We start from the raw sequence: 27,180 nt of genomic DNA on the forward strand, positions 1-27,180 counted from the left end.
TTTTGGGAATCACAGCTTGACTTTATTCAGAGACAGAAGAGTGAGGGTGAAGCCATCACCCATCACGTTTACACCCGCCTTTCCCTCCAGCACCCTTTCTTCCACTAAAACACAGTTACAGGCATGCAAGGACTCCCTGGGAGGACCAGGTGTCCGTTTCAGCATAACATACTGCAATCCACTGGGGCAGCAAGGAGTTAACATTTTTGTGCGCAACACTCCAGCAGGAGGAGAAGCTGGCAACGTCAATGCTATCCCCCGTACACACAAACCTTTCAGAAAAAGAAAATCTTCTTAACATAAATGAAACACTCGACAGCAGGAGTTCCAATTGCCAAGGCGCCTGGTAAAATACCTTCCTTTTCACCACCTTGCATGCGCCGTATACTGGAAAGCACTTCTTTCAGAAGGTTTAATTTGTCTAATTCTAAGGCTGAAGTCCTGCAATAGGTGCTCTTCGCACCACTGCTGCAACTTAGAAATGGTTCAGGATCCCATCTGTCGCTGGACAGACAGTTTCGATCTCTGTAAAGTGAGGCTGCACAGTTTCCATCTCTTTGGACATCGGGGGGGCCGTCATCTCAGGGGGAGTGTTGCCGATTGGCAACATGCGCTCTGCTGTACTGCATTATAACGAACTACATAACGACCTGTCAGAATTTCCTCCTGATGTCCCACATTACACTCAGGTTTTTACACTGCAGCACAGCCAGAGGCATCGACCTGCCTTGGCTTCTCTCCCCCTAGACGACCCGAATTACATCTCTTGTGGGCAGGGTGTTCACACAGGCAGTTCAGGAAGCACCCCAACCCTGTACGGCCCCCTCCTCCCGATCCCTGTTACATTACTTTGTCACGAAAGCGTACATCAACTTACAACAACAACAAAAAAAAGCCACAGAATAGAAGACAGTCTGTCCTGCATCCCACACCTAAACAACGCATATCATTGGTCTCAGATGAAATACACAGCAAAAAAAAAAAACAACACAGAAAAGCAGAGTTATACTAAGCCATTTTAAAATAAAACGGACGCACACCGGGTGACCTGAGCCTGTCCGGTCTTCTCTCCCCCCCCTTGTGTTTCGGCTGCGAGGCGCCCCACCTCCCCCCCAACCCACCCACCCACCCAGGCGCTGCTGGGGCTCAGGCCTCTCGGGCGGGAGGGCTCGGGTTCCTCCCCTGCCGCCCCTCATCCGGGTGCCGCCCGACCGCGCGCTCCGCCTCCCGAGCTCCAGAATCCGACTTCTGCCTGTCCGCCCATTCCCCCCCCACCCTCCTCCTCCTCTTCTTCTTCTTCTTCTTCCCCGAACCTCTCGTTTCCCCCCCTCCTACTCCGGAAGAAGCTAAGCTGCTGGGACAAACCCGGGAGCAGCTCAGCCGAGAGACAGAGAGAGAGGACCGATCCGTCTCTAAGCGTATTGTTTTTTCAGCACATATAAGCGTATCTGCGCCTGTGTTTGTCTAAAGCGCACAGCACACGCGTGTTGGGGTTCTGAATCAGTCTGCCCATCCCCCCCTCCAGCGCATAAACACTTTCGTTGCAGCGTTCACTCGTGTGATCTTCCTTCGTCAGGCTGGTGGAGTGGGGTTGGAGGGGGACGGACTTGGCGTCCTTCTCCGTCTTTTCTTCGCGCCCCCTCCGTTGCTTTCCCCGGAGCGATGTGGAGCGATGGAGAGCGGGAGGGAGGGAGATGTGGGGGAGAGAGAGAGAAAGAGAGAAAGAGAGAGGGGGATCGAGAGCGTGATCTGGTGACCGCCGAGCCGCCCCTCCTCTCCGGCCCCTCAGCCCATCTCTTTCCACTGGCGGAAGAAGTCCAGGATGCTCTTCAGCTCGATCCCCGCGGCCTGCACCGCCTGGACAGCCGCCTGCGGGGACACGGAGAGCCGGAGATGGGTGAGAAACGGATAGGAAGAACGAGAGAGAGGTCAGCACCTCCACTTCTGTTCCAGCAGTAAATCCCAGCACGGCTTTGGACAAAACTTCCCTATAAAACACCCCAGCTCTTGCAAAAGCCACTATCCTACTACCTGCTATCCGAGTCCAGAATCACTGACAAGTGTAAGAAGAGCAGAGGTCCTAGTACAGATCCCTGTGGTACTCCCCTAATTTTTGTATTATTTCCTGGGTTTAGTCCGTTCTCAATCCAAACACATGCTTTATTTGGATGCAAGCTGAGAATAAAACTTGTATAGAAGAGCACCGGTAGAAAAGTCTTTTCCTGGGACTGGCGGGAGCTGTGCGGTGGCGCGGCTCTCTGACCTGCATGTGCGGAGAGAGCGCGGACGGGTCCGGCAGGGGGTGGCCGGCGAGGATGGTCACCATGCCGGCGGTGTCGTCCTCTGCGCTGCTCTGGGAGAGCGTCAGCTGGCGGCAGCTGTCCAGGATCTTATACAGCTGCCTGACGGGGGAGAGACAGGGGAATGGGACTAAGACGGACAGGAGAAAACAAAGATTCTCAAAATGTTTGGCGTTGATTCCACCCTCTTTTCTCTGTGCATAAGAACCCAATTTCCTGGAATCCAGATGATCCCTGTGCAAATGGGCCTGTTCCAGTCACTACTCACCGACTCACCACAGGTGCAAAGGAAATAGGATTTTTGAAGGTCTGGTAAGATTTGGACCAAAGGGGCTGTTATCACGAATAACTATGACCCAGCCTTTTATACAAACAGTAACGTTAGATGAAGCGACTGGGATCTCAGCGGATGAGCGTCTGGGTTTTTTCAGGAAACAACCAGTTTTAAAGGATTCAAAAAGGCACTTTGAATAGCACCTCCTGCAGAAAAGTGTCACGGCAATGTAGTCAAACAGGAAAACATTGCGAATGTCACATAACAGTGTGCACAAGTTTGCATTAAAGCATTGAAAGCTGTTATTTTATCACTGTTGTAATCACAGTGATGCAGTGGTTAGCCGAAGTCCTGGGTTCAATTCCAGACCTGGGGTGCTGTCTGTGTGGAGTTTTGTATGCTCTCCATTTTCACAGTTTCCTCCGGGTGCTCCGGTTTCCTCCCACAGTCCAAAGACATGCTGGTGGGTTAACTGGCTTCTGAGAAAACTGGCCCTGGTGTGAGTGTGTGTGTCTGTGTGCCTCTTGCCTGCCTGGATAGGATGCAGCTCCCCCAAACTCTGAATTGGAAGAAGTGGTCAGATGATGGCTAGATGGATTTAAGCATGCTATCTTAATTACACATTATAACAATGATTAACAGGCTGCTGCATTCAGTTAGCACAAGGCAGTTTCTCCCAGTACTTTTATTTTTCTGAGTATCTCTATTTGCAAATCCATGTGTGCAGCAGATGGGAAGCACCGTTGGAAGGAATTTGACATGCTGTATCCTAAAAACAATACCATAAGGTCTCCAGTCTTCCCAGCTGTTGTATGCCTGGCAGCCCTCTGCCACAAACCAGAAGTGAGCTCACCAGGCGTCAATGTCCTGTCTCTTCAGCTTGTCCCTCTCAAAGCTCTTCCCCGACTCTCTCTGGCATCGGATGTACCTGCAGGAGACAGGCGTCACTTTGGCATCGAACTCCGCCTGATCTCGGCTTTTAAGGGGGGGGGCCAAAAGGACTTGACTCATGAGGAGGAACTGGAGAGGGAGCAGCTGTTTATTCAAACATGTGGGTGAGAGGATTTGCATGCAACACAACACCAAGGTACAGTTAAAGTGCCCTTTCAAAAACAGTAATGTTCACTCCCTGTTTATTTCCTTCTGTGTAATTTAAAAAAAAAACTTGATGAAAGCATGATGAACAAAGAGATCAGGGAGTGGTGGCAAGATTACCGATAACATGTCTAACGGAGTGACGTATCATTAATTTTGCACATAAAATCTAACTACTTTTAGACAATCGATTGAAGATTGAAAAGACTGTTTGCAGGTAGGGATCTAGTTATTGTTATTGTTGCTTTAGATACTTTACCAGCTAATTGTCCATTTTTAATCTTATGGTACTGAACTGAGTTCTCATTGAGCAATATTTTTAAATGTTGCTTAGTGGTAAATGTTGTTACTGTTGTTATTGTCATATATGTTATACGTTTATGAGCTCTTGATGCGCAAGACCAATTCTCACAGGGGCAATAAAGGTTATTTCTACTTAATCCACTTCCACAAAGTTACAAAAGTCAGCGAAGAAAAACATGATAAACAGCGCTTCACACTGTGAAATCTGTAGATTTAAAAGCACAAAAGGCTCGCGGAGGGCTGGGCTGGGATCCTCACCTGTTTCCCTTCCGGAATTCTGACTCCAGGAAGCGAATCCCATCTCTCGCTCCGGCGTTTTCCTTCTTCAGCACGTCCAGCCCGTCAATAACTGAGGGGAAAGCGGACAGGAGAGCACGCTGACTCTTTCAGACCACCCTCGGGATTCTCAGCCCTATCCTCAACCCTCCTTCCTTTCCACTCCTCCCCTGTCCGCTCCCTCTCCTTGAAATCTGCCCCTACTGGCTCCTTACCTTTCTCCCAGCTGCTCCACGTCTCTGCCTTCTCTCATCCACGCTGTGCTATCCCTCTTTTCCTGACCACCTCTCCCTCCACCTCCCTTTCACATTCTCCCCAGCAGTGACCCCCCCCCACCCGCCAGCCCTCTCACCCGTGCGGGGGATGATGACGATGAAGCGCCCGCTGCCAGCCAGCTGGCGGATGATGCCCAGGTGTTGGCAGAGGGCGGCAGTGTCGGGCACCAGGTAGGGCGACATGGAGGACTCGGCCTTGGGCTGCTGCAGACTGCCCTCCAGCTGGGAAACCTCCAGCTGCAGAGCAGAGACACACACACACACACACACACACACACACACACACACAGTCGAGCTGTGAGCTGGGGTCTTGGCAGTGCAGCGGTGTGGCAGCGCCATCATGGCCTGACAACCCGGCAGAGCCAGGGGACCCTCGTAATTCCATGTCCCGTTCCGCGTGTCCGTCCCTCCTTCATGAGGGGACAATTTCTTTGGAACACAGTGGGGTTACCGATCCCCTTTCTTCTGCAGAAAGGTACGGGGCGGAGATCACCCCAGAAACCGCACCAGGCTGCATGAAACCGTGTTTCCACACTCTATCCCCTTGTTTCTCTTGCTGTAAAGATCCCCGATAGTCGTCGCGAAAGTGAGCAGGGACACCTGTTATATGGGGTTTTTGTGACTGGTCAGCATTCTTCTGGAAAAACGTGCATCTCACTCTCTTGCTCACAGGGACCCCTAAAATGGCAAGTGTGCTCGGGGTTGGGGCTCCCCAGAGCCCGAACCAGTGACAGCTCTGGCACAGAGAGCAGCTGCAGCTTCATGAAGAAGGGTTCGAGCCTGCGTCGCGTTACTCACTCACCATGACTGAATGATCCAACTGAATACTCCCCAAACCGTGATACTCCCCAGCGATTTTAACTTTTTGTATCACAACAGGGGCTGCCCCTAGAGCAGCCATACCCAAAGCCTTCAAACTTCCACAAATACTATATGAATACTGTATATACAGTATATAACACCATAAAAATTACATTTCATTTTTTACTGTAAATATTGAAAGCTCAATATTTCATGTAATGGTACTGTACCTCCTTTTGCAGATTTGCAAAACTATAAGTTAACACTTAATTTCATTTAATACAATGTCACATTTAATGTCAGAATGAATTCAACATGGATTTAAGGACTGTAAGATGGCACTTGGAATAACATTAACTGGGTGTATAAACAGCACGGCCAATCTGTAATTGTGTATAGAGATGAAAGCAGTTTGGAAGTAGACTGCAATCGAGAGTGATCTACAAATGACTTTGTGGTGAGGGATTCACAATTAAAAAATGTTCCTTCTTACAGCCGGCCTTCTGTCCTTTACAGCTTGGCAAAAAAACCAACTAGTCTAAGCAAGTTAATTCCGAACCCCAGACAGTGGGACAGTGGTAGAGCGTGGGAGAGTCTCACCTGCAGACGAAGCTGGGCCATGTCTCTCATGAGCCGGTTCCGGCGCGCTTCCTCCTCGGCCTGGGAAAACAGCACAGTGGGGTCACTCCAGCAGCGACCCCTAGTGGGGGGTGGGGGAGTTACACAGCAGTGGATCCCTGTCCTGGTAATGGGCCAGCCCTGAGCCTACTGTTCTGCCACATCACAGTTCAAAACAGAGTTTAGACTGAGGGAACTTCACCTCAATTCCAAGCTCTGAAAAGCCAATGATCTAAAGCTGGTAGATCACTAATTTATTTTCTGCTACCCACAAAATACTGCAATAATAAGCCTTTTAAAGCTGCTCTGTTCAAGCTGACATTTTTGCTTTCATTGTCTGACCAGAGGTTGGAGAGCTTCTAAATCTAGAGCAATAAATGTCAATTGTGTACTTCGTGTGCACGGGTACGTGGATTTAATCAAAACAGTAAAGCTGCTTTGAATGGTTTTAGCTTTTGAAGAAGATGGGGAGAGGGGCTGACTATCAGATACCTGCGCTTTCTGAGAAACATCTGCAAGCTTTAGTGCATTAAAGCTCTGTTACTGCTCCTAAGAGGTGCTGAACATTTCACAATGTTAAGCAAACTAACACAGGCCCCGGTGCTGAGGCCAGTACTTTGGTAATTTGTGTGCAATAAAAAGCAGTGAAAATACTGATTTCTTGGATAAAACACACTGAAATATGATAGATGGATACTCAATTTCCTGTGCTTCTTTTACTCAGATAAAACTTGGGCCAACAGGTGATTTTTACAGACCTGCACATATAAGGGTGGACAGCCAGAGTATCTCACTTTGCACTGTAGTGACTAAACAGACAAAGGCACAGGCTGGGAGATCATTTTGATCTGACGCCTCCTGTGCTGTGGTTTTTGTGCTGCTAACCATGTGTATGTGTTTGTTGTAGAGAGAAGTCACATGTAACATTTGCAGTTTCAGGAAGATGCCTTGGGCGAAGACGTCAGCTGGAACAAACTAACGATGAATAACGAATTCAGCAGGGTGGGATACTGGCTGCTGCTGTTGTACTGAGAGATCACTGCGGGCCTGTGGGATAATTCTTGCTCTCTTACCATGCGGAACTGCGCCTTGGCCAGCTGCACCAGGTTCTCCTGCTCTGATTGGCTGATGCTAGTGAAGATGCCCGCCTCCGGGTTGAAGTGCAGCACGTTGCCTTGGAGATTGGTGAGATAGTGACCGAAGCTCCGGATACAGCAGACTCGCACCACACACTGGGAGAGGAGAGGGACACAGACGAAGAGGAGGAGCGGAAGAGGGAGAGGGGTGGAAGAGGGGGGAAAAAGAGGGAGAAAAAACAGGTAAAAATGGAGAAGGAAGCAAAATAAAATTTGGGAGAAAGAAAACAGAGGTGAAGGGGCAGAAAGAAGGATTAAAAAGGAGGAGGGAGAAGGTTCAACAGGAAAAGGGAGAGAAAAGGAAGAAGAGAATTATGTTACTCCAAACTCCTGCACCCAGATCAAGCACCATGTCTGCTCAGGCAACCCCAGCAGAAGGGATTTTTACCCTGCTTGTGCAAGCTGATGCGTCTCCTACAGATCGTATGACTGGTGAAATGGAAATCTAATAAGTAAATTGACTCTTAAAATGTACAGAGCTTTAGGAAAATATATAACAAGGATGTAACTGCTGTGCTACGTGCAGATTTTTAGAAGACAGTTTGTAAACACAGTACGTACTGTCTAGATGACTAAATTAGCCGAGGGTAACTGCTAAGCTTTGCAAAATATATATTGGCGCTTCTTCTTTCGTTTCTATGATGTAATCTGTTTTGTCCTATGGAAAGGAGAAGTATTAGAAGGGACAAAGTGCTGTACTTTCCCTTGCATTACAACATCTTTATAAAAAGCCTGTGCTGCCTGTAACAAGTTGAGTCTCTGACACACTCTGCAGAGTGACAGCAGGGATCCCAATATTGCAATATTGAAATAAAGACCTTACTCAGGTGAGAACTCTCTCTAGTGGCTTCCTTGACAAATAGATTTCCATAACACTGGGCACAGGTTAAATGTCCAGAGAGGGATCACTGGACAGATGCCAAACACGCTCTTGCTGGTGGGACAATGCTGGCCTGACATTTTGATGGAAAGGACGCACCGGCTAGGCCCAGGGCTTCTGAACGCCTGCTCTGTGCCTCTGATGTGCAGCCTGCTTACCTTTAATGAGCGGCACAGCAAAGCTGACTGAGAGCACGATGGGATGGTGGTAGATTAGGAAGCTCTAAATGAGATCTCTCTGTGGATTTTCCAGGTTACAAAACCCACAACCATGGGACCTCCAATCCTTTTTTTTACATCTTCAGCAGACCTACAGGGTATATGTAAAAATATAGCGCCCTCTGCTGGTCCCACTAACACCTCCTCCAGCAGCAGCCTCAGCTTTCCCAGGAGTCTCCCCTCCAGGTACTGGCCAGGCTCACAGCTGCTGAGCTCCAGTGGGCTACCAGCTGGGAGCTGCAGGGTGATAGAGCTGCTTGCTAAATACAGAGCGGGTGCCGACCCCAGGACCGGAGGGTCTCTCGCCCACAGTGCTGCCAGCCCACAGGCAGCCAGGAAGTCGCGGAGGCCGGTCTGCCCTAAAGCCGAGCGGGTCTTGACCTACTCCAGCGGCCTTCGGCCCGCCTGTCACCACAGCTCTGACTAAAATGCTTTCTTTGTTCCTCTCTCCCCGGGGGGGCCCCAGTTACCTCCTGCAGGGGCCCGAGGGAGGGCCGCTCGCGGGCGAAGTCCAGCCGGCGGTGGGCCAGGTGCAGGGCAGGCAGGTGGCGCAGGGCCAGGTCCTCGGGCAGCAGCAGCGTCTGCGCCAGGCTGGGCTGCTCGCACTCGCTCAGCAGCCGGGTCACCTCCTCGCTCAGGCCCAGCCCTGGAGTCAGCAGCACACATTCACAAGGGGGGAAGCTTTCCACAGCATCGCCATACTGCCATGTAAGGTTCTTTTTTACCAATTTTTGTAGTCTAAATTCAATAAGAGCTAGGGGGAAGGTCTTGAATACTTGTATCTCCTGATGCCGGCTTTTAATATCAAAGACAAAGACAACCCAGAGGATTTCATCAGAATGAACAGTGAAACACGAACCAGAGGGTACAAGTGGGAACTATGCATTTAAAACTAAGAACAGGATATGTTTCTTTTACACAGAGAGCTGTGGGAGTGTGGAACAAGCTAGCCAGCCATGTCATTGAAGCCAATAGAAACAGCTGGATGAGATGCTGGGATCAATTAACTATGAACTAGCACACTGAATGGCCTCCCCTTGTTTGATCTTATGATCTGTAGGTGAGGCTGCCCAGGCACTCGGGGGGCACAGTCCAGCAGGCTGTCCAGGTCTCAGACATTCCTCAGCTGCACACCTGTGTAGGAGGGCTAGAACGGTCCAATTACACCTCACCTCCAACATCCAGCAGCTGCGCACCTGTGCTCAGGTCTCGCGCTGTTGGGGTTTTTTAAGGTAGCCGCCCGCACTGATGGGCTGTTTTTCTCAATTCAGCCTGGAAGCGTGGGTTGGGGATGGGGGTGGGGGGGGGGGGGGGAGAGCACACGTCTACGGACTCACAGTCCTGTCTGCAGCTCTGTGCCCTTACCTGCCTCCAGCATCTTGCTCCCATCGGGCAGCAGGTTGAGCAGGACCGACAGTCGGTTCCACAGGCTCTGAGAACTCTGCACAGGAAGAGAGGCGGGAGGGGGGGGTCAGTCTGTTAACACTAGTGACGAGAAAATGCTATTGCTCGTGTCCTGGAACTTATGTTGGCAGAATGAAAATATTGTAAATCATTTAGGTATTGGCGTTAGCACATGCAGCCCTCCTTAAAACTCTTAAGTAGTTAAAGCCACCTGCACAGACGGATATTTCTGCTCTCCAACACAAACACTACAACATTCAAAAAACATGCTGGTGTCCAACACATCAGAGTAAGAGAAAGCATTACTTATAAATAAAAATCACATTTCTTTCTTTAAATCTGTGGGATAGAAATGGTACTTGTCTTAATTTGTAGTGTTAACATGTTCTGTGTTATTTGTAAGCCTATTTTAAAACAAACATAGCTACTGCTTCGATTTTACCATCTTATTAACTACTAAATCTTTGATGTTTGACAGACTCCTTTAATCAGCAAAAACAAAACACCCACTGAGATCTTGTTTTGGCAGTTGATGCTCAACAGTTAAAGTAATTAATTATAAAACACAAACTTCTAGGTCATCTGTCATGCTGCCCAAAACCTTATTGCTGCAATATTTGTGTTTGATTTAAAATATGCAATCCTATGTAAAGCAATTTATATATACTGTAAAATAGTTTTCAGAGTCTCCCAATAATAAAAGTAATTTAGAAAAAGTAAAAATGCTCCCCTCTAAATCTTACTTTACCTAAGCTTACTCAAGAAGTGTTGTTTCCAGATTCAAAGTTCAGGTGTACGTTTTGCAAAGGCAATGCCTGTACGTTTTAAAATCCAGAGTCAAGATTGAAAATGCACACATTGACAGAGCACTTTCAGAACTTTCCTTGCTTTCATACAACGTCGAAGCGTGCAAACTCAGTACAGATTTAATCGTTTCACAGACTGCAGGCACAGATCCACAAGACATTATTTACACTGTAAGGCCTTCCATCCTTTACCTGCCCACACATGACGATGATGTCCGTGTTTGTCCTCAGCCAGTCCACGAAGATCTTGACCGCGGGGAGCAGGCCCTGATTGGTCAGGATCTCCAGTTTCTCAGGAAGAGTCTTCTCATTCCGGCTCGAATGGTTACTGACCTCGCTGCCTTCAGAGTCCGAACCACCCTCTTTGGGGGGAGACAAAAGGGGCAAATGAGACTCCCTGTTGATTGCAAGCTCCACGTACCCATTGTGATGACAAAGCAGCAAAGCAAACATACCAGCCATTAAGCCAAACTTGGAAGCTTCATCTCACAACCTTTTGTGAAATCCGGCATAGACTACACATACATTTATACCCCCTTGTGTTTCCTGTGAACTGGTATTTTGTCTGTCTTCTTTGTATTGTGTCATGCAGTCTCTTGTCCTTTGTCCTATTTGTTACTGGCTGTCATACTGAGTTTACAGACCCTAACTCCTGCTGTTCTTGCCCTGTCCATTAGAGGGAGCCAGAGAGAGGGCTTATACAGTAATGTCACTTTTGAAACAACCAAACGGCAACTAGGCGTGTTACTGTTCTCAGAACAATTAGATATGTTTCAGAAGACTGCTGCTCTGGGATCAGCCTGAAGAACTGAGACAAGATGAACTAATCTTAAAGGAATGTCTTAGACTTAAAATGGGAAAGTCGAGACTTAGTTTATTACATGTAACATTTTAACCGTTTTGTTTTTTTTTAAACGACACTACGCAATTAAGAGGTTTTGGAAAACCAAGACAGGCCAGCCACTAAAGACGCCTGCCCAGGCAAAGGCTGGGCTCCATGATCGCAGGTTCGAGCTTGGGCCATGTCATGAACGGTCTACAACCAGGATCCCCCAAGAGGCGGCGCACCTGTGTCTGAACTCCTCTGGGGGCAGGGTGAGATTAGCTGGCCAGGGGTTCCCTCGGCAACCCCTCTGGCCTCCTGGGCGCCTGCAGGTTTTGGGTACATAAGAAGCCATAAGGATGTGGTTCTCCACCAATCAGCACTGAACCTCCAGTGCGGGGGCGGAGCTGGCGGTGACGTGTAAAAAGACCATTGGCTCGAAAGCAGTCGGGTGGGAGGAGTCTGCCTCCTACACCTCCTCACTCTCTCCCATGGGAGGGCATGTGGTTCAGAGCCCGGGCTGGAGACATTACAAACTAGCAATGCCAAAATCAAGCGGGCATTGACAAAAAATTATAATTGGCGATTCCGAAATCAGAACAAAAATGAGACCCATTCTGCTCTGCCTTTATCACTCTCTGCCAGTCATGAGGCACAGAGAATAAGTCATCAAGTTGTGACTAACCTTTTAAAAGCGAATACTAGTTTGAATGTTTAACAAACATCCAAGCACAAAAGCCTTTCCATCACGACATTCTACAAGACCGAGTAGGTTTTGCAGTTTCTTTTTGTTTTGGGACATTGAAAAATCTTGGATTGCTTGGGAGTTTTTACAGGCGTCGGTCATAAATATGGCGCAATTCAGTTTTCAAACAGCACGGACTGAGCAGATTCAGAAAGGAAATCAGAAGGTGTTTCTTTACACAAAGGGCTGTGGGGGGAATCCGGAACAAGTGTTATGGTACCCCAAATTCCCGACTATCGTACCCCGTGAAAAGAGCCTTCCTAGTAAAGACCGCCAGTGAATTAAAGAGAGGACGTCCTGCGGTGGCCCACGCTGCACCCCTGCTCACCATTGTCGTTGGTGCCGTTGGCGGTACCAAGGCCCGTCTGGGCCGGTAACTCTCCCGCTGGTGAAGGGGGGAACTGGATCGGAGCTGGCACAGGGGGTGCAGAGGGATTCTGGGGGCGCAGAAGCACGTTGCTGAAAGTGGGAGCCAGTCGGAAGCAGCGCTTGCTCTGGAAGAGCTGGGAGGACATGGCCTGCAGGTTGCTGGTTATGCTGGGGTCGCTGGCCAGGGAGGGGCCGTTGGAGGCCGGTGGGGCGGCGACTTCGTCGGGGGGGGACCTTCGGGGGTCCCCCGGGTCCGAGCCTCCCCCCTCTTCTCCGCCGTGGCTTTCCGCGTCTTCCATGTCCTCCAGGTCGGAGCGCGACTCCTGGCTGTTCATGTCCGAGTCAGTGTCCACGTCAAAAGCTGTGCCGCCTTCCTCTTCCTCCTCGGAGGCGCTCTCCCAGCCCCCTCCCTGGCCCTCCGGCGGCTGGGGCTTCCCCTCCCTCCCGGGCTGCGGGGCACCGGCTGGGGGTCCCGAGCTCCCCGTCTCCCTGTCCCGCTCCTCTTCCTCCTCCTCCTCATCCTCCTCCTCGCTCTCGAACCCCTCGCTCAGGTCGCTCTCGTCCTCCTTGCGGGCGTACCGGCGCCGACGCAGCATGGACAGCCGGGAGTATTTCTTCTGTTTCTTCTGCTGCTGCTGTTTCTTCTCCTCCTCTTCCTCCTCCTCCGTCATCCCTTCTTTTGCCCGGCCTCCCCTCCCTTGCCTCTTCCCGCCTTCTCCCCCCTCCTCCTCCTCCCCCGCAGTGCCGTTCTGCAGAACCCCCTCCTCGGAGGTCAGCCCCCCCGCCGCCTCTTTCACTTCCGGGTCATCTGCAGGCAGCCAGGAAAACAAAGGGGACAGAAACTCAGGGAGGGTTTAATAATAATAATAATAATAAGAAGAAGAAGAAGAAGAAGAAGAATTGCTTACACTTATATAGCGCTTTTCTGGACACTCCACTCAAAGCGCTTTACAGGTAATGGGGACTCCCCTCCACCACCACCAATGTGCAGCATCCAAAGCAGTTCTGCCTGCCACCTACTCCTTTTAAATAACTGGCGACCATGAACTTTAACATGTCATGAATTTCAGCCAGCACTGAACAGACAAAATATTAAGCCCACCAACAAATTGCATGTTAAGTCTCTGGGTGTATTAATGCAATGTGACAGATTACCTGAAGATTTTAGAGCCCCATCTCTACCACCTAGGTCCATTCTGTGGGACTTACCTGCACAGTCCACTGGTTTTCAAGAGGACTGAGATCTTGGGATTTCCCTGGCCAAGGAAGACACTATAAGCATGCACTGCCTGCACTCTATTAATTTGACTGGGTGGGGGTGTACTAATATGTTGACCACTGTTACTATGAAGGACAAGTATCGCAATCAGATGACTGGTATCTCAGGCGTCAGTTTAATTGCAATAGCTTGCTCTTGGTACCTGTCTCTGCCTCTCTCCCTCAGGCCCGCACGGTCATACCTGTGTGGTCCGTGTGCAGCGGGGGCACCTGGCTGTCCCCCTCCTCCAGCTCGGCCTGCAGCCGGATGTTGACGTGGTTGACCAGGTGGGAGAACAGAGCCAGGGTGAAGGCGATGGCAGCGCTGTACTGCTTGGAGCCTGAGAGAAAGAGAGACACAGGGCACGCGTGACACACTGTCTGAGTGGTGTCTGCTGGCAGCAGCTCCGCAGAACCTCCAGGGCCGTGGTGCAATTGTCAGCGGACTACCACTGCCCTCTGGTTTACCGTGGTAAATCTGCCCTGTATTTTGGCAACTGTAAAACTCACTTGGCTTCGACATGGTTTTGTACGATGCCTGGTTATACCTCTCTTTGAGCCATACTGCATGTAGTTCATTTTCACTAAACCAGTTTTACACTGCACCCCCTCTGCCACACTTTACATCACCTAAACACAGTCAAGCCGGATTAGGATCTCCACCCCTCTGTCCCAGGACCCATCCTCCTGCTTCCCCTGCTGTCTCCTCTCTCCCCCTCACCCATCTACTCCTCCTAACTTCTTAATCCCTCTCCATCACGGCCCTTGTTCCACTCAGCCAGTCATTTCCTAAGTGTTTCATCCAATTCAGTGCTACAGAGGACCCGGAGCCTATCCCAGCAAGCAACGGGCGCAAGGTGAGACGCACCCTGGCCGGGACACCAGTCCATTGCAGGGTGGATACACGGACACAAGCCCACTCTCTAGAGCCGATTCACCCACCAGCATGTCTGTGGACTGCGGGAGGAGGCCAGAGCACCTGGGGGAAACCCACACAAACGCAGGGAGAACATGCAAACTCCACACAGACAGCACCCCAGCTCTGGAACTGAACCCAGGGCCCCAGCACTGCTAAACACTTTGCCACTGTGCCACCCAGCAGTCGTTGTCTTGACCCCCCCCCCCCCAAATCAATGAATAATTCCCAAAGGAAGGAGCAGATCCCGGAGTCACCAGGGGCGATACCGGGAAGCTCAGTGCTGCCGTCTCGGTCACTGACCCGCCCTCTTCAGGCTGTGCACCACCATGAGGCAGGTCACGCCCATCCTGAAGACCAGGGTGTCGGGCAGGAAGGAGCAGCGGGCGTCTTGGTCCTCCTCTTCCTCGCCAGCGGCGGGGGAGCAGTGAGGAGCCCCCGGCTGGTAGAACAGCACCAGGTTGAAGTCCTCCAGCACGGACTGGCACAGCGAGGTCAGCTCGGACTCCAGCAGGCTACAGTTGCAGCACGGGGGAGAAAGGGTTAAGGGCTTCACCGGCTGGACCCGATCCCCAGATCTACCAGCTGGGACAAATCAGACCGATCAGGCAGGGATTGCAAAGAGGAAGGCACTCGAGCTGACTTTCCCCCCCAGTAACAAAAATCTCACCAGTTTGACACTGGCAGAAGTCTCTCTGGGACCACACGTGAGCCACAGCACAGTATAGGAAAAAAACTGGCGATATGGGCATTGTTTCCACCAGCAAAGTCAGGCATCTTCCAGACTTCCGCCATTAGGTCACATTAAATTGAGCTCTAAAACTGGATTAGCAGACAAGCAGCACAAGACCTGGTGACAAATAAGGAAAACGAGTCGCCTGTGTTTCATACTTACAGCCTTAGGATTCAGTGCTCAGCAGATATAAGGGCTGCAGCTGTGACAGCTCTATGTACCTGTCTATCATCAGAAAGTGACTCATAACCTTGTAAAAGCCATCTGGAGGTTTATCCCAGATGCACGGGGTGCAAGGAGAGAGGGTGAGCGGCCAGTCAGAGCTCAAAACCGTGTTTTTCAGGCATGGGGGTGGGGGGACCTCAAAAACACCCAGCGAAAATCCATGCCAGCGCGAGAAGAGCACGCAAACTCCACACACACAGGCACCAAAGCCCAGAAGCAAACCCAGGAGCTTGTTGGCAGAAAGTATTAACTAGCTCCCCAAAGGGATTCCAATACATGAAAACTGAACAGCCCTCAGAATTCCGGGAATGTCAACACCCATGGTTCCTCACGGAAAGCCCAGCGACAGCGTCTCCATCACCTACCTGTTCTTGGGCTGCAGCAGACTCTGCAGGTACATGAAGCTCACCAGCAGACGTTTGATATCCTTCGATCTGCAGGGATTAAGGATATAGACGCATGTAATAACCATTCGCAACGCTGCTCAGAAGCACTGTAGCCGAGGACCTTCCAGAAGTGTCACCTACAGTCTTTTAGACTTAAGTTAATGTATTCTATAGACTGCTGTCCCACTATCTGCCATGAAAATGCCCTTTTTTTACAAGAGTAGTTTAAATAAGTATTATACACACTGCTACCGACCAATATTTAAAAGTTGGTCGGTACTGACAGACAGCTAATCCACAGCGCAGTTTAGAATGGAGAATAGTATGACTGAGTGGAGAGGCCCGTATTTTTACACAATTACAGTTCTTATACGCACAGTCTAGGTAACCTGCAATCTAGACCACCTTATTTCTTACTCATTTTCTATGCATTTGGTTAGTTGACTTCAACAGTATCCGATTTGGCCTCAAAAAGAGCACTTTGCTCTGTATGGATTCCTTCTGGTCTTACGGAAGGAAGGCAAGGAAGTATCTGAGCTCTACCCACGGCGAAGGGTATCATCGTCACAGAGCCAGACCATCGCTTTGCTCTGTAAGCATTCGCCTCCAGTCAGCAACAAAGTGATTGTCCCCGCATCTGTGGTCTTTCTCAACAAATACCAACAAGTCTTAAAAACAGAGCGCTGTGCTGAAGGGTTTCAATTTGCCACCCAAGAAACAAGTTAAAAGGGATCAATTTCACTCAGGGGAGACCATCAGTCACGCTGCTGAATGCTTCACAGGCCTCTTTAAAAATTTAGCTGCTCAAGGAGAAGGAAAGCTTTCAACTTGTCCAGTGAAGCAAAAAATGAGTTCAGTTTAGTAATCAGGGGTTTTGGCAGAAACAAAGACAAAAACCTTCTGGCCCTCCAGGACTGGAGCTGTGCGCCCCAGGTTTAAGGTATTTAAACACCGACAAGTCCTGCAGCAATAAGACCTGCTTGGACAGGGCGGAGAGGTGGCACTGTGGCTCAGGATCTGTGCCTGGGGCTGGAAGGTTGCCGGTTCAAATCCCGCAGCCGGCAGAGGGACTCCGTTGGGCCCCTGAGCGGGGCCCTTAACCCCACCTGCTCCAAGGGCACCATACAAATGGCTGACCCTGCGCTCTGACCCCCAGCTTCTCTCCCTGTCTGTGTGTCTCATGGAGAGCAAGCTGGGGTCTGCGAAAAGACAAATTCCTAATGCAAGAAATTGTAAATGGCCAATAAAGTGATCTGATCTGACATCACTCCTCAGTCCAGGGTAGGATCGATAAGAACAGGGTTACTCAGAGAGAAACGGAGGTGTGTAAACGCACTCAGAATCCACACTCTAGGAGGCACTGAGAGCCGGCACAACCGACAGCTTCGGGAATCAGCACAGGAAGGAAGGGCAGGCCAGAGGAGAGAGTCCCCCCCCCCCCAGGAAGAGTTGGAACAAAACTCCCGGCCACCCCTGTGGAAGGCTGGCTGCCTGGGAACGTCCTGACAGGAAAAAAAGACGGCAGGGCTGACATCCACAGCAGCGACATGGGCCGCTCGGCCTCGTCCCGCTCGGGGAAACCCCACGTGAGCTCCATAATAAAAACAAACAGGTTTTCCCACAGCACATCTCTTGGAGGGAGGTTAGAAAAAAAAGGAGAGCCCCCCCTACCTCTGCCGAGCCGGAGAGAGCTTCTTCATCTCCTGCCTCTTCACCTGATGGTACATCTTGGCCGCCTTCTCAAACAGGCGCTTCAGGTTGCCGTAGGCGCCGTCGAAGGGCATCTCGGACTGGATGCTGCGAGGCACACAGGGACGCCAAGTCAGGCAAGGGCTGCAGAACTGCTCCACAGGAGCTGCAGGCTCACAAAACCCCCTAAAGCAGACTTTCCCGGCACTTCAAAAAAAGGACCAAGACCGTCAGCTGTTTTTCCCCCCCCTACACGGAGTTGCACACAAACACGGGGAATGGGCCCATTTACTCAAGCTTCTTGTCCTCTGGGAAGCTGGGATGCTCAAAGAAAATAGACAAGAGAGAGCACTGATAAAGCCATGTCTTAACTCCAATCCAACACCAAATAACCATTTCACACAAAGGGCAGCCGTGTGTGCATTAAAGATAAAAGAGCTGCACAACCAAAAACAAGGTCTCTGTGAAAGATGGTAAAATATCCCACTACAGGGACCAAATCTAAGAGTATTTCATAAGAGATGTTCAGGCCTGTGGAGAAACACAAACCATGGCGTTGGCAGACTGATCCCAGATCAAGGCACCGGCAAGCACAGCTGGGATTCTGGGAGTGGCGGGGCTCAGCTGGCAGAGCAGGGCTGCAGAGTGTGCCAGAGTGTGCCAGGGCACTCTCAGCTTTCAGTGGATCTGAAACCCCTGTGATTTGTCGAGCGCCTGCAGGGTTTATAGCACCAACCCACCCATCAGGCTCTGTAGAGCTCGCGATGCGTCAAAAACACGGACACTCCCGACAAGCCAACATATCCGAGGTGGGGGGGGCATACCCAACAGGCTTGAGGGGTCAATTTGGACAGATGTATAACATGACTGGGGGGATGAGAGGTGGGGAATGGCTGTTTTTTGCACTGTACTCTGAAGGGGTGTGGGAAATGAAAACAGATTCACGAGAAAAATAATCGGCGCCGACTGGAGATCACTCAAGATCCACGGCTCGCTCAGCTCAGTCTCAAGGGGACGGAGTCGCTCACCAGCGCAGGTAGTAGTAAGTGGCCTCCACGTTGTAGTACTTGCTCCCCGCCAGGGTGCCCAGCTGATTAAAAGGCATTCCTGGAACACAGCAAAACACACGCATTACCAGCACTGCGCTCAACCACACCAGAGCCCTGGAGTCCTCAGTCCCAGGGAGGGCAACAGGCGCCTCTCGTGCTGCCTGAGCCAAAGCACACAGTCTGCCGCTGAGGCTCTGTCCCAGGGGTGTCCAGCCCTGGGCTTTATAGTCCAGTCTTATAGGTCACCTGTTTGTAATGACTGGCAGCAGCTGTGAGCTACGGATGAACCGATCAAGTCATCCGCTCAAGTGAGAGATCTCTGGTCCTTGGGGGCTGAAGAGTACTTAGATTTCAGCCCTAATTGAGTTCTCAGTTAGTTTAACCACCTGTCATGATCACAGAGAAGCTTCTCCATGTCTTGAGAAACTGGCGATTTAACAGAGACCTCCGCCACCTGCAGGCCTGGGGCTCTGCAGAACCAGGCTTGGGGATTCCCGGCCGGCAGGTTTCACTCCTGATCCTGGTGGCCTACCATGCCGATCGGCAGGTGTGTTTCTCGTCAGGGACCGGACCGCCCGGAAGCGCTCCGGGGGCCGGGCTGGCACACTCACCCACGTTCGGCGTCACGGACAGCGCCTGCTGGTAGAACCGCTCAGCCAGCGTCTCGGCCTCCACGCCGGCGAGCTCGTTCTGGTAGCGCGCTGCGGGGGGAGGGGAGAAGGCAGCACAGGGATCAGCCGGCTACCGCAGACACACACAACCGCTCAGGACACCGTACGGGTCCATCTGCTGTTAAAACACAGTCTAGAGAGCTAAAAACAAAACTCCATCCATCCATCCAGTACACTCCATCCGCTTCATCCAGTACAGGGTCACAGGGCCGCCGGAGCCTATCCCGGCAAGAATCCCTGGACAGGACACCAGTCCGTGGCAGAGCACGCACAGACACACCGGAGAAACCTGAACACCTGGAGAAACAGCCCACGCTAACACGGGAGAACTAAAACAATACAAGCTCCACGCAGATAGCACCCCCAGGTCCAGAATTAAACCCAACTTAATGAAAAAAAAACAACTTCATGAAATAAAACTCTGTGACAAGGAGCTTACCCAGGTCTCCCAGGTAGACCAGGCAGCGGTGACACGCGTTCTGCGCCCACTCCATCTCCTTGGCCGTCGCCGACACCGGCTTCTTCCGACCTGCAAGGCAACCGACCACTGATGCCGTTAGATTTCACCCACCCTGATGTTCCAAACCCAACGACAGCTTAAGGGCACGGCCTGGTGCCCTGATCAGGCCTTGAGCCTACAAGGAGACAGAAATCAGACTGGCAACACCAAACACATGCCGTGTGCCCATTATTTGAACACCGCATAATTAACTCTCGAGATCCGCTCGCAAATGACTCAACAAGTGTGAAATATGCAGTGCCTGGTGAAGGATTATGCAAATGCCTCCCACAGAAGGAATCAATGTGGGAGTCTGTCTGCATCTCTGTGTTGCCCTGTCTCTGCACCTCCGAGCCGCCAGCGTGCCTGCGTCTGTGCAGCTCACCAATGAGGGGGTCGGTGACGTGTGTCCAGTCGATGCAGTCCTGCAGCTCTAGCTGGTAGTGGGACTGGATATAGAGTAGCAGGTGTTGGTAGAAGCCCACCCCGGCGATCAGGTGCGTCCTGTAGGCACACTCCAGAGTGCTGCGGCTGTGGATGTGCTGCAAAGAGGCAACGGTGGGAGAGAGACGCTGAGACAAAGCCACTCCAGAAACACTGAGCTCTGCTGCTCCAGCAACAATGAAGGGCAGAAGCTGGAAAAAAGTCAGAGTTCAGGCTACTAAAAAGACCAAGTGAACAGCAGGAGCGCAGCTACGAAAATGCTGAAGAAAAAGAGTTAGGAAGCGATCAGATAATGGCACTCACACAAAACAAAAGAGGTGTTATGACTGTGAGAACTGCAGCTAAGACAACATTCTTTAGATCACCCACAAACCTGTTTTGAAAGCCCAAAACCCATCCTACAAAGCCTAATAAAGTCCCACAATAATTTATCACAACAGGGAAGGCATTAATGATCAATTAGCAATTAGCCATTAATGATCAGAAAAGCAAGAATGTTAGGGGTTTGACACTGCAGCTTTCAACCCGTGAAATAATTAAAACTGCAATTTTTTTTTTGTGCAGGCATCGTGCGCCAAGATACTGTAACTCTGACTGTAGCCTCAGAGAAGAGGGGGGCAAGATGGAGGTACCTTCTTGTTGGTCTTGATGACTTGGATGACCTCATAGTAGACCTTCCTCCAGAGCAGCTCCTCCCCTTTCCTCCCGTAATCCACCGGGTGCAGGAACATCAGCTTGACGCACAGCTCCCGCAGCCTGGACCCACGCACACGGCCCGGCAGAGGAAGAGGAAGAGTCAGCTCATTGCAACAAGGAACTCAAATCCCCCTTCCAGTTCCCACTTGTGTCCCACGGTTCAAGAGAAAGAGAAGGGGAATTATAAAACAGGAAGTGGGAGTCGATCTCAATCCAGAGATGTAAGGGCATCGCAGAGGTTACCAGCAAAGGCATTTTCTCACTGCTTCAGTTCAGATTAATAATAATAATAATTCCTTACACTTATATAGCGCTTTTCTGGAAACTCCACTCAAAGCACTTTACAGGTAATGGGGATCCCCTCCACCACCACCAGTGTGCAGCCCCACCTGGATGATGCGACAGCAGCCATAGTGCACCAGTCCGCTCCCCACACACCAGCTCTCAGTGCGGAGGAGAGCAGAGTGATGAAGCCAATTCATAGATGGGGATTATTAGGAGGCCATGATGGGTAAAGGTCAATGGGAAATATGGCCAGGACACCAGGGTTACACCCCTACTCTTTTCAAGAAACGCCCTGGGATTTTTAATGACCACAGAGAGTCAGGACCTCGGTTTTACGTCTCATCCGAAGGACAGCGCCTGTTTACAGTATAGTGTCCCCGTCACTATACTGGGGCATTAGGACCCACATGGGCCGCAGGGTGAGCGCCCCCTACTGGCCCCACTAACACCTCTTCCAGCAGCAACCTTAGTTTTTCCCAGGAGGTCTCCCATCCAGGTACTGACCAGGCTCACACCTGCTTAGCTTCAGTGGGCTGCTAGTTGTGAGTTGCAGGGTGAAATGGCAGATCTACAAACAGGACACTTCCAGTTTGAGCCTGGGCCATGTCTGTAGCCAAATGCGACCCAACATGCCCATCTAGTGGTGCACAGCTTTCCTAGCTGCCTCTGGGATCTCGGGGTGAAGTCTGGGAGCTGGGATGAGAATCAGCATGGATTCTCATGGCATTCAGTGCAACTGCAACTCCCAAAGTCCTAGCCAGAACCCATGGTTTAGAATAACCTCAGTGAGAGGGGAGCCAATCCAAACTGGCAAGCTTGAAAGGCAAAACTGGCGGAGGTAGTAGAAGACAGTTTTTAACGTACAGAATTTACAAATATTCAAAACCCTTAAAGGCACAGACAGCCAAGCAAGTCGATTTCTTCAAAACGAACAGCTAAGCAGGAACAACGTGGAAACTGCAAGAAAGTGCATTTAAATCGGAGAACAGAAGGAATCTCCTTTACCTTAAGGGTGGCGGGAGTGTGGAACAAGCTACCCAGCCATGTTGTGGAAGCTGAGACCCTGGTTTCTTTCAGGAAACAGCAGGACGAGATCCTGGGATCAATTCAAATCTCGATGCCACACAGGGTAAATGGGCCAAATGGCCTCTTGCCTGTAACCAGTTTTATGTTTTTTATAGTTCCTTGCTGTTACCACTGGGTACAGACTGCAGCTCATCAAAAGATGCAATCTCATTAAGTGATGTACAGAGCTATCAGGCCATAATCTATTTCAGAAAAGAATTTGCAAAGGCAGTGCTGGAATTCCCTGAACTGACTGAATGTTTCCAGCTGCCCCACCTTGAACTGATGATCACTTAATGCTCGTATTCCCTGGGAAGGACATTCCCCCCTCTTCACCTTGTTACGCTAACAATTCACACACTGGATGAGGGGGGATAACAAGTGGCGATTCCAAAATCTGGGAGCTATAAAACGGGAAACAGCCGACGTGTCTGAAAATGAAAACACGGGCTCCAGCGACCGCCTACTTGTTGCGCAGGCTGATGTTCTCGGGCTTGAAGACCTCTCGGTACGACGACTTGCTGTGGACGATGATGTCGAGCTTGTGAACGCACTCCACCACAGCCCTGAGGAAGACAAAGGCAAGACTGCGGTGAACTTCAGCCCCCGGCCGCCGTCAAGAAGGGCCCATACCGGCACGAGCCTGCAACAGCTGAAGGCTTCCCCCCCCCCATCAACAGAGACCAAAGTTAAACTCAGACCACTAACTTTTTTTTTTGCACAAGAAAATCAACTACTAATGAAATTTTAAATGCATTCGTTATCTGATTTTAAATGCATTAATGATCTGCCTCCCTTATAACTTGCTACACAAACAACATGAACACGAGTACTCTACTAGTAACACTCTATAGAGGCCATAGTCATTACTGATACCACAGAACCTGTACCACAACATCAAGAACAATTTCTTGATTTTCCAGCCATTTTCAAACCGTTTCTTACATTTCAATGTCACACAGAGCTGGAGACTATCCCAGCGAGTATTGGGCACCGAGCAGGGTATAACCCTGGACAAGACACCAGTCCATTGCAGGACAGACACTCACACCAGGGCCAGTTTTCCCAGTAGCTAATTAACCTACTAGTATGTCTTTGGACTGTGGTAGTATACCAGAGTACCTGGAGAAAAAAACACGCAATCCTGGGGAGAACATACAAACTCCATGCAGACAGAACTCCGGGAACTGAACCCAGGACCCCAATACCGCGAGGCAGCAATAGCAACCACTGCGCCACCGTGACACCCGCTAAATTTCACATGACAGGATAACCCAGTCGCTCTGTCCCTCAAGAAAACCAAAGTGCGATTGGTGCACGGGCTACTGCTTTTGAGCCAATACACAATCACCTGGTGATAAAACTGAGAGGTTTACAGTAAGAAAATGTGCGTTTCTACATTTCTAAAAAGAAAATAAGGGTACAATCGAAATACACCAGCGGGTCACCCTTGATGTTTCCTTCACCCTCTTGCTTCAACACCACAGAGCCACGCAGGCTGTAGAAATGAGCTGGGTGACGGGGACCTCCATCCTGAGAACCGCGGGAGCAGACCTGCGCGGTGTTCTGAAGCAGGCGGCGCTGCAAGAACGCAAATCTGCGCAGGACTGCAGACAGCTACTCCACAGGAACAAGGCTGTCAGACCCTGCCGACGCTGCCTCCCGTCGAGAAAGGCGGAGCGCTGGCTCTGTGGCTCAGGATCTGCGCCTGTGGCTGGAAGGTTGCTGGTTCAAATCCCGAGGCCGGCAGAGGAATCCTACTACATTGGGCCCCTAAGCAAGGCCCTTAACCCCAGCTGCTCCAGGGGCGCTGTACAATGGCTGACCCTGCGCTCTGACCCCAAGCTTCTCTCTCCCTGTCTGTGTGTCTCATGGAGAGCAAGCTGGGGTATGTGAAAAGACGGATTCCTAATGCAAGAAATTGTATAGGGCTACAGAAATTGAAAAAGAAGTGAAGAAAGACTACTGTGCCTTCTGTAGAATGTGACAGATTTTCTCCAGCCAGTTCCTGCATGTTTCGAGTCACCTGACATCTACCCCCATCTTGAGGATCCCAGAAGAGCACATTATGTAATTGGTGCGACAGAAATCTCATTTCAGGCAGCTGAGAGCTCAGCAGGAACAGAAGCTGGAGTGCATGCCAGCGCCACGGGCCACAGGGCGAGAGGTATTGCTTTTAGATTTCTTGTCCTTTTCCCACAATTCCCCATAAGAGGCGGTAATCTCAACTGGAGGATAAAGCACTTACAGCAAGGTCCATATTTCAGTTTTCTGCTGCTACATTCCTGTGGCTACTGCAGAAGTTAAAACCTGACCTGTTTGTTTCTGTAGAAGCTGGTTGCACAGTGTGGATTCCTGTTAAGACCTGTTTCTCTCTACTCCACTTCTGCTGTCTGAATCTCATTTTCTGCACAGCCTGGTGTTTAGGGGTTTTTATGACAATCTAAACAGTCAATTAAAGCAATTAACTTAACTTTCTAAAATTATAGATTTTGAACTTTCTTGCGATCTTTTTCCCAGTAGATTCATTACATGCAAACCTACAAACCACCTCAGAGCCTGTTGGAACCCTTAGCTGCATCAGACTTAAGCAGTCAATTATTCAGATCAGTTTTATTTTTTGATAGCACCCTGTGCAATTGCCTGTTGCATTGTGCAACAAGCACAGATATTTAAACAGACCGCATGAACTATACAGACTTTACAAAGAGGGCTGCACAACACCGTTACTCGAAAGCACATTGGCGTAAGCGGATGTAGTTTGGGGTATCGGAGAATAACTGTTTTTCTTGCTGAGAGCCACAATTGGACCAACTTATGTGGATTAACAACAAAACTGAGAAGGCTGTGCAAAGTCGCAGGGGAGCAGGAACTCAGGAAGCAACGGGTGCAAGGCAGGATACACTCTGGACAGGACGCCAGTCCATCACAGGACACGCGCACACACCCGAGGCAGTTTTCTCAGAGGCCAATTAACCCACCAGCACGTCTTCGCACTGCGAGAGGAAACCCACACGAACCCAGAGAGAAGGTGCAAACTCCACACCAGCCTACCCTTCATACAACAGGATAACACAGTCTCTTCTAACAAATTCTCCATTTCCAACTATCAAAGGGTGAAATGTGTAAAAAAAAACTGTTTCTCGTTCGCGTACTCTATCAGGGAGACAAGCCGTCGACGGTCAGAGCGGTCAGAGCACATGAACGCTTCCTGAGGCAGGAGGCAGGCGGACAGGGGGACTGGGGACTGTGTCCGGGCAGTGGTCATGCTGCTCACAACCGCCTTGGCACCAGTAAAGATGCATAACGGACGCGATAAGGCGGATGTTTATTAGGGAGTGAGAGAAATTTAACCTCCGCACAAATTCACCTGAGCCTTTTCTATTATTTGTAGCCCTTCGATTAAGAGCAGAACTACTGTTTTGCTCAAAGGTGTTTGCGGCACCGATTTGCGACTGACGCCTCAGTGTCCGTTCGCTGGGTCATCAGGACGACCTCGCCGCCTCCAGCCCCGGTGCCTGCGGCTTGCGCCCTGGGGCCGGACCGGTCGCCTCTCCTCTCAGCCCCCCGCCCGGCCCCGGCTCACCTGTACAGCCGCTTAGTGTGGAGTATTTTCGCCTCCGGCTCGCTCTCCTGCGGAGACCCACTCATGGCTCCGGCTGCCCCACTGTCTCGGCTGTGGGGGGACTCCGGCGTCCGGTCTGTCCGTCACCCCCAACCCTCGCTCCCGGGGTCTGTCTGCGGCTGACTGCGTTCCCCCTCCCGCCCTCTGCCGCCAGTGTCTAGGCACGACTCCACCACCACCGTCTCTGCGTATCGGCTTCTCGAGCTGTTGTCCTCTTCTCTCCTTCTCCCTCGGGTCTCTCTGCGGGACCCGGGACGGGGAGGGGGGTGCCGCCGCCCTTCCTTACTCTTCCCCGCCGTCTTTTCCTCAGCTACCCCCCGGTCTGCTCTCAGTTCCCAGCGTCAAGCCCAGAGCGGCCATTACTACTCACGGGCGACCGCTCAAACATCGCGAGATCTCGGCTGTGATTTCCGCTTTACTCGTGAAAGCGCTGCTTGTCACTGCCACCTACTGGACTGGCGGGTACCGCCATCTGAAAGTGAACATCTCTAGCCTAATCCCTTGTCATAAGGTTATACGACACGGTATTGCGATGATGATAATAATAAGAAGAAGCTTTGTTATATATTGCGCTTTTAAGAGTAGCTTTTCAAAGCGCTTTACGGTAAGAATAAAAACAATGATAGGAGATAAAAAAAAGTTAGTGCAATAATACAAAGGGTTTAGAAGCTCTGGAGCCATGGAGCAGCAGACAGACATGAATTAGATAGATAGATAATACTTTATTAATCCCGTAGTGAAACTGATGTGTTACAGCAGTCCAGCCCAAGACAAGCAAAATAGACATCAGAATAGTTATAAAACAAAAGACAACAAAATAAATAAATACAAAGGTGTGTGCAAAATGTGCTGATCATAGTCACTGTAAATACAATAAAATATGTGCAAAATGTGCATAGGTTTATACAGACTGATTGTCCAAAAAGTAAAATGGAGTAAACATGCTGTCCATAGAGGAGCAGATGAAGGGCTAACAGTCCGAGCCTAGGGCAGCGTTATACACCCTGACAGCCGCCGGGAGGAAAGACCTGCGGAAACGTTCCCTTGAACACCGGAGCTGGAGCAGTCTGATACTAAAAGTGCTCCGCTGCCCAGTAACAGTCCCAGGAAGCGGATGAGAGGCGTTGATCATGATGGCTGTGAGCTTGGTCAGCATTCTCCTCTCAGCCACCAGCTCCAGGGGGTCAAGGCTCAGCCCCAACACAGAGCCAGCCTTCTTGATGAGTTTCTTGAGCCTATATGCATCTTTTGTCATGATGCTGCTGCCCCAGCACACAACAGCGTAGAAGATGGCCGCCGCCACCACTGATTCATAAA

At 50.6% G+C, this 27,180-nt stretch overlaps 1 protein-coding gene across 2 annotated transcripts; it reads right to left on the bottom strand.

Moving 5' to 3' along the window:
- Positions 1-26,230, bottom strand: smg5 (SMG5 nonsense mediated mRNA decay factor). 2 transcript variants are annotated; one of them, XM_088905793.1, is made up of 23 exons: positions 25,825-26,230; positions 22,706-22,804; positions 20,825-20,948; positions 20,134-20,290; positions 19,689-19,778; positions 19,190-19,279; positions 18,558-18,636; positions 17,512-17,637; positions 15,820-15,888; positions 14,800-15,011; positions 13,784-13,921; positions 12,283-13,131; positions 11,455-11,535; positions 10,579-10,748; positions 9,542-9,617; positions 8,647-8,822; positions 7,016-7,174; positions 5,925-5,984; positions 4,601-4,760; positions 4,231-4,321; positions 3,428-3,502; positions 2,264-2,402; positions 1-1,869 (listed from the first exon to the last, which is right to left on the bottom strand). In XM_088905793.1, exons 1-23 carry the CDS (start codon positions 25,887-25,889, stop codon positions 1,786-1,788), a joined length of 3,369 nt encoding a protein of 1,122 aa, XP_088761919.1. In that variant the 5' UTR covers positions 25,890-26,230; the 3' UTR covers positions 1-1,785. The 2 variants fall into 2 exon arrangements, with proteins under 2 accessions (XP_088761919.1, XP_088761920.1); XM_088905794.1 differs by lacking the exon at positions 11,455-11,535.
- Positions 26,231-27,180: the final 950 nt, after the last annotated feature.

Source organism: Atractosteus spatula, chromosome 25 (genome assembly GCF_055471065.1).
Source record: "Atractosteus spatula isolate fAtrSpa1 chromosome 25, fAtrSpa1.hap1, whole genome shotgun sequence".
Lineage (NCBI taxonomy): Eukaryota > Metazoa > Chordata > Actinopteri > Semionotiformes > Lepisosteidae > Atractosteus > Atractosteus spatula.